Source organism: Carcharodon carcharias, chromosome 4 (assembly GCF_017639515.1).
Source record: "Carcharodon carcharias isolate sCarCar2 chromosome 4, sCarCar2.pri, whole genome shotgun sequence".
Lineage (NCBI taxonomy): Eukaryota > Metazoa > Chordata > Chondrichthyes > Lamniformes > Lamnidae > Carcharodon > Carcharodon carcharias.
Genome location: NC_054470.1, coordinates 64,445,454 through 64,457,740, shown reverse-complemented (window position 1 = coordinate 64,457,740; position 12,287 = coordinate 64,445,454). Strand labels below are relative to the sequence as shown.

General features: G+C 45.1%; 1 protein-coding gene across 5 annotated transcripts in view; it reads left to right on the top strand.

The window, feature by feature from the left end:
• fbxo10 (F-box protein 10) overlaps window positions 1-12,287 on the top strand; it is an 82,120-nt gene that overhangs the window by 25,921 nt on the left and 43,912 nt on the right. For all 5 annotated transcript variants that reach the window (XR_005942777.1, XM_041185844.1, XM_041185846.1 and 2 more), the window contains exon 3: window positions 10,919-11,779. Coding sequence is in view for 4 of the 5 variants with exons in the window: in XM_041185844.1 (XP_041041778.1) it covers window positions 10,919-11,779 (861 nt within the window). In the remaining variant the exon portion in view is untranslated. The remainder of the gene's footprint in view (window positions 1-10,918; window positions 11,780-12,287) is intronic.

Below are 12,287 nucleotides of genomic sequence, written 5' to 3'. Positions count from 1 at the left end.
GAGGGGTCGTGCGTGTGGAGGAGGAGGAGGGGTCGTGCGTGTGGAGGAGGAGGGGGGGTCGTGCGTGTGGAGGAGGAGGGGGGGTCGTGCGTGTGGAGGAGGAGGGGGGGTCGTCCGTGTGGAGGAGGAGGGGGGGTCGTGCGTGTGGAGGAGGAGGGGGGGGTCGTGCGTGTGGAGGAGGAGGGGGGGTCGTGCGTGTGGAGGAGGAGGGGGGGTCGTGCGTGTGGAGGAGGGGGCTCGTGCGTGTGGAGGAGGAGGGGTCGTGCATGAGGAGGAGGAGGGGTCGTGTGTGTGTTGACGAGGAGGAGGAGGGGTCGTGCGTGTGGAGGAGGAGGCGTCGTGCGTGTGCAGGAGGAGGCGTCGTGCGTGAGGCCGAGGAGGCGTCGTGCGTGAGGAGGAGGAGGGGTCGTGCGTGAGGAGGAGGAGGGGTCGTGCGTGAGGAGGAGGAGGGGTCGTGCGTGAGGAGGAGGAGGGGTCGTGCGTGAGGAGGAGGAGGGGTGGTGCGTGAGGAGGAGATGGGGTCGTGCGTGAGGAGGAGATGGGGTCGTGCGTGAGGAGGAGGAGGGGTCGTGCGTGAGGAGGAGGAGGGGTCGTGCGTGAGGAGGAGGAGGGGTCGTGCGTGAGGAGGAGGAGGGGTCGTGCGTGAGGAGGAGGAGGGGTCGTGCGTGAGGAGGAGGAGAGGTCGTGCGTGAGGAGGAGGAGGGGTCGTGCGTGAGGAGGAGATGGGGTCGTGCGTGTGGAGGAGGAGGGGTCGTGCGTGTGGAGGAGGAGGAGGGGTCGTGCGTGTGGAGGAGGAGGAGGGGTCGTGCGTGTGGAGGAGGAGGAAGGGTCGTGCGTGTGGAGGAGGAGGAGGGGTCGTGCGTGTGGAGGAGGAGGAGGGGTCGTGCGTGTGGAGGAGGAGGGTTCGTGCGTGAGGAGGAAGAGGGGGTTTCATGCGTGTGGAGGAGGAGGAGGAGGGGTCGTGCGTGTGGAGGAGGAGGAGGGGTCGTGCGTGTGGAGGAGGAGGAGGAGGGGTCGTGCGTGTGGAGGAGGAGGAGGAGGGGTCGTGCGTGTGGAGGAGGAGGAGGAGGGGTCGTGCGTGTGGAGGAGGAGGAGGAGGGGTCGTGCGTGTGGAGGAGGAGGAGGGGTCGTGCATGTGGAGGAGGAGGTGTCGTGCGTGTGGAGGAGGAGGGGTCGTGTGTGTGGAGGAGGAGGAGGAGGGGTCGTGCGTGTGGAGGAGGAGGAGGAGGGGTCGTGCGTGTGGAGGAGGAGGGGTCGTGCGTGAGGAGGAGGAGGGGTCGTGCGTGAGGAGGAGGAGGGGTCGTGCGTGAGGAGGAGGAGGGGTCGTGCGTGAGGAGGAGATGGGGTCGTGCGTGTGGAGGAGGAGGGGTCGTGCGTGAGGAGGAGATGGGGTCGTGCGTGTGGAGGAGGAGGGGTCGTGCGTGTGGAGGAGGAGGAGGGGTCGTGCGTGTGGAGGAGGAGGAGGGGTCGTGCGTGTGGAGGAGGAGGAGGGGTCGTGCGTGTGGAGGAGGAGGAGGGGTCGTGCGTGTGGAGGAGGAGGAGGGGTCGTGCATGTGGAGGAGGAGGAGGGGTCGTGCGTGTGGAGGAGGAGGAGGGGTCGTGCGTGTGGAAGAGGAGGAGGAGGGGTCGTGCGTGTGGAGGAGGAGGAGGAGGGGTCGTGCGTGTGGAGGAGGAGGAAGGGTCGTGCGTGTGGAGGGGGAGGAGGGTGTGTCGGGTGTGGGGCAGGCGGAGGTGTGTTGTGGGGAGGGGTGTGTGCGTGTGGCGGGCGGGGGAGTGTGAGCGTGTAGGGGTGGGGGTGGATGGGCTGTGTGTGTTCGGGGGAAGGGGAGGGGGTGTGTGGGGAGGGCGAGGGTGTGTGTGTTGGGTGGTGGTGGCGGGGAGGAAGTGGCCAGTTGGCCGCTGGTGGATGTCTCCATCTGCCACTTTGTGCTGAAAACTCTTGGCAACAATTAAAGGAGTGGGCTGAAAATTTAACGGTCCTTGCAGTGTTTTTGGTATGGGGTGGGAGGTGCCTTCTGAAAATCAATAATATTGGAAATCCACAAGATCTTTTAAACCGTATATGTTTGATACAAGTTGCCAACCTGCCTTGATACATCAGACTCACTATTTCGATCGGGTATCAATTTAACTTAAGCTGTAAGTCTAATACTGTTCTAGGTGGGAGGAGGGCTAACATTTTGCCAAATTTCAGCATTTGGTTAATATTTTGTTTTGCAATTTTTAAAATGAAAAATCACCCTACATACCAGTGATGCAAACTGATTTGCCCTATGGTTATTCACATGCTTTGAGGGTGGAGTTTGCATTTTTTTGCACTGTTCAAAACTGTAATATTCAAGACTGAGATTGATAGATTTATATTGGGTAAGTGTATCAAGGATTATGGATCAAAGGGAGATAAATGGAGTTGAGCTACAGATCAGCCATGATCTAATCAAATGTTAGAACGAGCTCAAGGGCCTAAAAGGCCTACTCCTATTCCTCAATTCCCTAGCGTACAACATTTAAGATGGCCCAATCTTGTCCTTCAGTCCTGTGACCTATACAGATAACCTGGTGCATTGTGCAAAAATAGTCCTGGGCATTATTACTAATTTGCTGCAACTGACCATTTCCTATTTCGTTAACAATGTCTTGTTGCTGATATGCAGCATATAATCATGTTGAATAAATCATGAATTAATCACCTAATTTAGATTAATAATTCAAATCAGTTTACTTGATTATTGATTATAAACCTCTCTGAGTGTAAATATTCAATTTGCTTGTAGTTAGGCTAATTCAGTTGCTTGTTAAATTTTATTCTGGTAATTCATATCAAAATACTGTCAATAAATAGTTAAACATTATTTTAAAGGTGAAGATGCGGTCTCACTGGAACTTGGTCACTGTAGAGAAGTTTAGCATAAACAATAGCTTGAGGAACATCTTATTTTGTTACATTTTTGAGCACGGAGAAAGGAGTGCACATGCAAAGGATTTAAACTTTGCATTCTTGTGAGCAGTTTGAAATGCATCATAGGAATTTAATGATTGGAATTAAACAAAACATTTGGCTTATCTACACAACTATCTAAGACGGAGAATGTCCAACTGACACTATTATAAATTCTCAAACTGGTTTAATCTCCCAAATAATAACATGTAAAATGTCTAAAAGGATAATTCTGAAATTTTTCCCTGATCCTAAAAGCCAATCAGTCAGAAGTTCATCACATTACCTAATTGTGGCCAATTGCATGCCACTGATTATTGGCTATGGCCATGATCCTTTTGAGAGAATGGTGGGAGGTGGAGGCATTTAGGAAGCAGCATAAATTACTAAGCGTGAATAGTGGAACGAGAAATAGGCCAGTGCTAGACAAACAGAGGGCTGCGTGCAGCTTTATCAGTGTAAGGAGCTGCTGAAATTGGGTGCAGCAATGCCACGAAATAAACAAGGATTAAAACCAATTCATTGAGGATGCAGTGGAGCTTGATAGGAGTATGGAACTTTGCCTGGGCGAGCATACAAGTCATAGTATTCTGTAGGAATTGTAACCTCTGGAGCATGCAAGTGAGGTGAGGTTTGCAAGAGCAGTACGAGAGAAATTGAATGCATAGATGATAATGGTGTGGTTCGCGCTTTGAATAATGTGGAAGGCAAATTAGAGTAAATATGGAAGAAAGTAGTGTTGGTAATAGTGTAGGTGTGGGAAATTAAAGTTGATATGGAAAGGGTGAGAGCATTTTTTGCCACTTCCTTGAAAGTTGCTTTGTTAACTGAGAGTTTTGATTAAGGGCACATTTTGTCTGGTAGCTCACTAATTTATGCATTTTAAATTCCATATCATGCACAAATTAAGATGCAAGAATTACCTACAGGGAGATTTTTTAAAAGTATTTGACAAAATGGAAGATAAAAGGTTAATGACTACTTTAAAATTGTGCACACAACCTTTTTGTGTTAGGGCAAAAAGTAGGTGATTGGTAAACAGCAAAGGAGATGTAGATGAGGGAGATGGCCTGGAGAAGTGTGAAGAAGTGCAGGTGGTGGTGCTCCCATGCATCTGCTGTTATTTCCTTCCAGATGGAAGAGGTTGCGGAGTTGGATAGTGCCCTCTTGGTGAATTGCTGTAGTGCATCTTGTATATGGTACACAGAGCTGCCACTGTGCATCAGTCATGGAGGGAATGAATATTTAAGTTGGTGGATGGGGTGCCAATTAAGTGGGGTGCTTTGTCCTTGGTAGGATTGGGCTTCTTGAGTGTTGTTGGAGGCACATTCTTCCCGACAAGTGGAGACTATTCCATCACACTCTTGACTTGTGCCTAGGATAGGCTTTGGGGAGTCAGGAAGTAAGTTACCCACTGCAGAAATCCCAGCCTCTGACCTGCTCTTGTAGCCACAGTATTTATCTGGCTAGTCCAGTTCAGTTTCTGGCCAATGATAAGCCCAGCATGTTGATAGTGGGGGATTCTGTGATGATAATACCATTGAATATCAAGAGGAGATGATTAGATTCTCTCTCATTGGAGATGGTCATTTCCTGGCACTTGTAGAATGCTGTTTGCTACCTAACAGCCAAAGCCTGAGTGTTGTCCAGGTCTTGCTGAATATGGACAAAGACTGCTTCAGTACCTGAGGAGTTGCAAATGGTACTGAATGTTGTGCAATCAATGGCAAACATTCCCACTTCCAACCTTATGATGGAGGGAAGATCTTTGATGAAGCAGTTGAAGATGGTTGGGTCTAGGAAACTATCCTGAGGGGCACCTGCAGTGATTGCCTGGAACTGAAATGATTGGCCTCCAACATCTATAAACATCTTCCTTTGTGCTAGGTATGATTCCATCCAGTGGAGAGTTTTCCCCCTGATTCTCATTGATTTCAGTTTTGCCAGTTAAAGTAAAAGCAACAAAAAGCTTGTTGATAATTTCTCCATTTGAAGGTCATTCAGTAAATTTGGTTATTTTGGTTTCTGGCTTCCCCCATGGGAATGGTAACAAAATTGTGAACAGCAGTGGCCCCAGCTCTGACCCTTGTGGAACATCACTACTCACCTTCTGCTACTCTGAATAACTACCTTTTTCTCCACTCTGCTTTTTGTCTTGAAGCCAGCTTAGCAACCAATTCTAAAACTTGTCCCCTGACTGCACATTCTTTGATCTTATTTGTTCATCTAGTGTGAGGCACCTGATCTAAGTCCTTTTGAAAATCTGGATAAATTACATCTACTACATTACCATTGTCTATCCTCTCTATTACCTCCTTTAAAAAAACCAATAAAGTAGATCAAGCAAGATTTTTCCTTTTGAAATCCATGCTGACTATTTGTTGCTTTATTTTTCATTTCTAGATGTTCTTTTCTCTCCTTTAGCAGGGATTCGATTAATTTTCTATCACAGATGTTAAGTTGATTGATCCAATAATTCCTTGGGCATGATCTGTCCCCCTTCTTACTTATAGCAAATACATTAACTATTAATGCTTTGGAATTACATCTTATCTAACAAATTATTAAATATGTGTGGTAATGCCTCTATCTGTTCCTTAGATTCTTCTAAAATATGTGGATGCAGTTCTTCCAGACCAGGGGCTTTATCCTCTTTGAGTTTATTCAGTACACCCCCTCTTTATTTTAAATGCACTTTTTACTCATCTTATCATTCAATGTCATGTCTACCTGTGCTATTTCCCTGGTAAATACCAAAGTGAAATAATTGTTTAATATTTCTTCATTTCTCTATCGTTACCTCTGGTACTATCCTGCCTATCCCTAACTGATCCTATTCCCATCACAGGCTTCCTTTTTTATTGATGTGCCTGAAAAATATTTTACTATTTTGTTTTATGTGCCTGGACAATTTAATTTCGTCATTTGTCTTTGCCTTCCTAATCGCTTCATATTCTCTCTGATCATGCATTCCGCTGTTGTCAATGTGCTTAATGTTGATAGTGGGGGATTCTGTGATGGTAAACCCATTGAATGTCAAAGGGAAATGACAAGATTCTCTCTCATTGAAGATGGTCATTGCCTGGCACATGTGTAGCGTGAATGTGGTTGATGTGGTGTGTATGGACTTCCAAAAGACGTTTGATAAAGTGAGACCTAATAGACTTTACAGCAAAGTTGAAGCTCCTAGAATAAAAGAGGCAGTGGCAGCATGGATACCAAGTTGGTTGAGTGACAGAAAACAGAGTAATGGTGGATGGATGCTTCTTTAGACTGCAGGAAGCAATATAGTGAGGTTTCCCAGGGGTTAGTGTTAGGACCCCTGCTTTCCTTTCCTATATTAGTAACCTAGACTTGGATGTGCAGGGCACAATTTCAAAATTTTCAGATGACACAAAACTTGGAAGCACTGTGGACTGTGAGGAGGATAGTGATAGACTTCAAGAGGACAAGGACAAGCTTGTGGAATGGTTGGATAGTAGCAGATGAAACTTAATGTGGAGAAGTATGAAGTGGTATATTTTGGTAAGAAATATAAAATAAAGTGCACAATTCAAAAGGGAATGGAGAAACCGAGAGCCCTGAGGTATATGTGCACAAATTGTTGAAGGTGAGCGGATAGGTGAGTGGCTAAAAAGACATTTGTAACCCTGGGCTTTATAAATTGGGGCATAGAGTTCAAAAGAACGGAAGTTATGATAAATCTTTATAGAACTCTGATTCGGTTTCAACAGGAATGAGTATTGTATCCACTTCTGGGCACCACACTTAAGGAAGGATATGAAGTCATTAGAGAATGCAGAAAAGATTGAGTAGAATGGTTGCAGGGATGAGTGATTTCTGTTACATGGATAGATTGGAGCAGCTGGTGTTGTTTTCCTTAGAGAAGCGAAGGTTGTGAGGAGATTTGATAGATGCCAAATGATAGGTCTGCCAGGGCAGTTTGTTGATCTTGGGAAGAAGGTAGAAACAGGCTATTCGGAGCTGGGGGACTATGAAGTTGGAGGCCATGGAGAGAAGAGCTCCAGAGAGGATGAGGTCAGTGACAGATCTGAAGATGATGGCTTGATCTTTGGTGGGGTCATGATCTGGTGGAGGTAGGAGAAGGTGTCGGAGAGTTGTCGTTTGGCCTAAGAGAATGGAGTGCAAAAGTTCAGAGAGTAGCGATTAAAGTGAGTGAGGGGAGCAGAGAAATTGAGGTGGCCAATGCCACATCAGCATTTCTGAATGAAAATATCTGGCAAAGGTAAGAGGCTAGAGGGAGGAGTCCAGGTGGAGGGCGAGTTCTGAAGATGTGTGGGGTCTTCCTGGCCAAAGAAGTGGGTGGGGAGTTGGAAGGCGATGGAAGAAGAGCTCCACGTTGTGCCATGTTCAAAAGTCATTGAGATTGGGGCGTAAGGGGATGAAATTGAGGCCTTGCCTCAGGACAGATTGTTTTGAATCAGAGAGGGGAAGGTCAGAGGGTATTGTTAATACATGGCAAGGGGTAAGATTAGTAGAAGGGATAGGGGAAGAGAGATCTGGAGGTCCTTTGCTATGCATGCTATGCATGAGTTGCTGAAGCTTGTAATCCTTCACACCTGAAAGGAAATAAAAAGTTTTTTTTTAACATTTTGATGAGACAGAGGATGAAATGAAACTGTGGTCCAGGACTGCTTTGAGATAGAGAGGTTGAGAGCATGCATGTGGTGGTGTATGGCACTGAGTGTGGATCTCAGGAAGCGCAGAGAACAGTAGTTCGAAGAACACTGAATGCCTGGGAGATATCTGTAATTGTGAGTGGAAGTGAAACCTGAGGGGCGGAATTTCAGATGGAATCCACGTGAAATACTTCAGAGCTGGAGACAGTTGCAAACGCCTTCACCCTTTACAATCATTGAGAATTGATGATTATGGGAAGAGATTTAAGATACTGAGATTGATTAATCTGTGTTGGAGTTGTGAGGGATTTGGGTTGGAGAGTAGTCAGTCTGAAAAGAGCAGCTGCTGGTGAAGATCGGAGTGGGGGCAGACATTCCGAAAGGATTTGATGGGTTGAGTAGGGGAAGACTGTCCTCTAGATGAGTGAGTCGAGGAAGAAGAGCCCAATTTAATGTCATCACTAAGTGTTAAGGAGAAGTTTGGAGACATTCATTACATGGAGTGTTGTTGGAGCATGCAATACTTATCACAAAGAATGGTTGAGGTAGAGACCATTGAATCTTTAAGAGAATATAAATAGTTGAAGAAGGGAACACACTGGATTTTGGGGGGAGCAGAGCTGTGGGACTAGATTTTTGATTACTCAAGCAAAGAAATATCACACATCATCTGAATGGCTGCCTGCTATGCTGTAAATTCATATAATACTGTGGAAAGTAACACACTACATGAGAAAACTATGACCCTTAGAGCTTGACTAATGTACAATGGACAACTTGGTCACTCTAATTGAACATAATTTACTGGAAGGTTGTATCGGATTTTTCAATATGGACCTTTTGAGTAAGATGAATTCTATTGCAAAGCTGTAATTACAGGTACTTATAATAACTATTGAAAAATAGATTTTTGAACTTGAAGCTACAATTGAAGCAATCATAAATGCCTAGTTCTACAAGGAACACTGCTAAATGGTACAGAGATAGAGAGCTATAATTATCAGGTGTCCCTCTAGCTCCTGACGTTATAGAATTAAACTGCATTGCTATGAGATGAGTCACAATAATTCCTTTGTGTGAATTTATGACGATTTCTCATCACTCCTGTGTTTTGTTCTGACTCAGCCTTCACACAACTTTTTAAAGAGTCGGGTGGATGACCAGCTCCCACACCTCTCCCAGTGCTCCTCCAGTTAGGTAAGAGGTGCAAGGTACCATCATGGCTCGATTTCCCCATCTGATCTTCCCTCATTCACCAGCCTTGCCTCAGCATTGGCCTGCTCAGCATGGCTTGCAGCAAGAAGTGAGCTGAGTAGCAGAATTGGACCCGTAGTTCTAAATGCTGAGTTAGTGATCCAACACTCAAAACTGTAACAACTGGTTTTGTGCTCATTTTGAATACAAGATCCCTTCAAAAAGTTTGTTTCTCAGTTGCTGGATTAAACAGTTGGAGCTCATTAGCTTCCTACACCCTTGTTTGAAATGAATTGGCATTTTGTCCCAATGTGGAGGGGAAACTGTCTGATTTGCATAATGCAATGGGGATGAGCAACTGTGGAACTGCATTCTTGTTCCACTGCAGCTACTAACAATTGTAAAGGCTGGCAATTCTATTCATTTTCCTTCTTGCCATAAGAAAGTGCTCGGCTGCTTCATGTAGCCTTTTGTTCATCTGCGTCAAAGGAGCAGGCAAGATTGATGCTGTAAGGGAAATATCCTTGCCCTGCATCTCTACCAGCTAACTCAGGTGTCTGTGGTCTCTTATCAGTCTATTTGTTTTAACTTTGTGTTTCATTCTCCGTTGAGTTACTGATAAACCCAAGGCAGCTTGGAGTTTGTAATTAGAGTTATTCACACAATCGAGCCATAGCTGAATTCACTGGCACTTCCTTCAGGATAAGTATTTACAATGTTTTTTTATACCAATCCTCAGCTGTCATTGCCTCCAGCAATTGGCAGCAACATCAGGTTAGACTTGTCAGTGCATATACTGCCAGTGAGGAATATCCATTTCCCGTTCGGGAGTCCTATCTGCCACGACTGTTGAAGCTGGGTGAACAGCAACAGTGGTATCTTCCATTGGTCACAATGCTGTGTTGCATCTGTAACGTGTGTGATGAAACTACCATTGGATCACCATGATTTCACCACTGAGAAAACACTACTGCTACCAGGTGCAGCACAACATCAATACACACAAAACATGATGCCACAGACTGGGTCACATTCAATATTGAATATCATTGTACAATGTCACAGATTTTTAGAACAAAATTTAATGCTGAATATCATGGCACAGAGGTTTATGAGAGCAGTTCAATGTTTATCATTGCACATTGCCACAGACTGATGTGGTACAGTTCAATTTTTGGTTCATTGCACTGTGCCACAGACTGAATAGTGCATGCTTAATTTTTCCCAGTTCTGCTCAGTGCATGATCAGACTGATACAGCATTGAGGAGATGATCCAATCGGCCTTTCCATTATGGAGGGCAAATCAGGCAGTGAATTGCATTGAGGTAGCATTTGCACACCTCTGAATGGCAACATGAAGTAACGTTGGTGAATGTGTCCATGGATTAGTGTTTGTTGCTGAGAAGACCATAGTTAGACAAAATACAAAGAAAACTGCAGAATAAATGCTGTTTTTCTCGTATTAGGAAAATCCCAAATCTTTAACTTCTTTCTATTAGTAACTAAATATAACAGTTTAGTTAGTGCTCTGGCACAGACCATAAAACTAATCAGGGCACGAAGGTTAGTAAGATGATTTTGGGCCACACAACTGTTCAACCACTGAAATTAATTACTGAAAAATCATGACTGCCATAAATCATACTGAATTCTGCACTTGAATTCCTGATGTCTGTTTCTGTCGCAAAAAAATACCCAATGCTGCAAGTGAGGGAATCATAAAAGTCAACCCTTGACAATTTAGGAATTGTTTGTGTATATATAGGATATGTTATCTTAGTTCCCAAGGTACTAGACAAGTAATCCAGAGGTTAAAATGCCACCAATAAACCTGATAATTTGTGGGCAGTAGCCAGAAATGTAACTGTGAAAGCTACTGGCTTGTTTAAAAAAAACCACACAGGGTTCACCTGGTGTCCTTCAGGAAGGGGAAGCTGCCACCCCTACCCATCAGGGTCTATGTATGGCTCTGGTCCCATGTTATGTGGTTAACTCGCCCTCGGAACAGCAGGGTTGAGCAATAAGTGCTGCCTTGTCAATGTCACTCATCTCAAACAAAAAAAACTGAAAAGAACACTCTTAGTTTAACTAGTTGTAAAGAGATTGATGAGCATACATGTTGACTTTGTCACTTTTAATCAACAGACGTTGTCCGGCCACGTCCAGTTTGATAACTGCAATGTAGAAAATGGGCAGCTGCAGATCCATGCACCTGGAACCTGTCAAGTGAAGTTTTGTACTTTCAGCCAGTCTAGCATCAATTTCCATAATGTAGCTCTCAGCATAATTGAAAATTGTGAGTTTATTGGGAGTGAGAGTACATCGGTGACTGTGGAGGGCCCTGGTCTGACTGACAGAAACTGGGCCTGCAAACACCTAGCGGTGGCTGCCAAATCCAACTCTGTTTTGAACGTGCCAGGCCAAGCACTTTCAAATGCTTGTAGCTCTGAAAATTATTGTCAGCATTCATCGAGCACCTTTAGAACATTTGAATTGAACGAAAATGTGACTGATACACGCCAGGCTTCGGCCTCCATACAAAATTTCCACATATCCTGTGAGAGAGATGGTCAGTGTAACGGAGAAGGATTCATTACGAAACGGAACCCTTGTAAGGGGGAGGTCATTACCTTGGAGACGGATTACAGTGACAGTGAAATGAGCACGTGTAGCGAGAATGAAGATGATGAGCAGTCTGTGTATAAACTGTCTTACCAGTCTCATGGCCTGAGTCGCTTGTTGGCGAGGACCAATCCATTTAGATCTCAGAAGAAGGGAACTGACCTTCTGCAAATGGACTTGGAGTTAAAAACTCTCCAAAAGGAGCTGCAAAAGGATAAAGATGCTCAGATTCTTGCCAGCACTCTTCAGGGCTGCTTAATCCGGAAGTGCCTGTTTCGGGATGGAAAGGGCGGTGTATTTGTTTGCAGTCAAGGCCAAGCTAGACTGGAATGCAATATCTTCAGAAATCTGAGCTACGCTGTGCGATGTATCCAAAATGCCAAGGTATGACTAAGGGTAGCGATTTCAATTGCAGCTGGGCAAGGTTACAGAGTTTTAAACATCAGGGAACCCCTGAACACTTCAGGATGATGTAGACTAGTGAAATGGGGTTGGCGGATGCAATATAATGCTGTGAAATGATGCTATTTGGAAGGAAGAATGAGGAGAGACATCATGAAGTAAATGGTCCAGTTTTAAATAGGGTGTAGAAAGAGAGAGACGTGGAGTTCGCGCACACAAATTTTTGAAGGTGGCAGACAGGTTGTTATGGCTGTCTTTTATAAAAAAGCCTATGGGATCCTTGGCTTTATTAGTAGGGTATAAAAGCAAGGAAGTTATGCTAAAAGTTTATAAATCACTTGCATTATATTTGGTTCTGGTCACCATACTTTAGGAAGGATGTCAAAGCCTCGGAGAGAATGCAGATGAGTTTTACTAGAAATTTTCAAGGGATAAGGTACTTCTGTTATGGGGAGGAACTAGAGCACACAGGATTGTTTTCCTTAGAGAA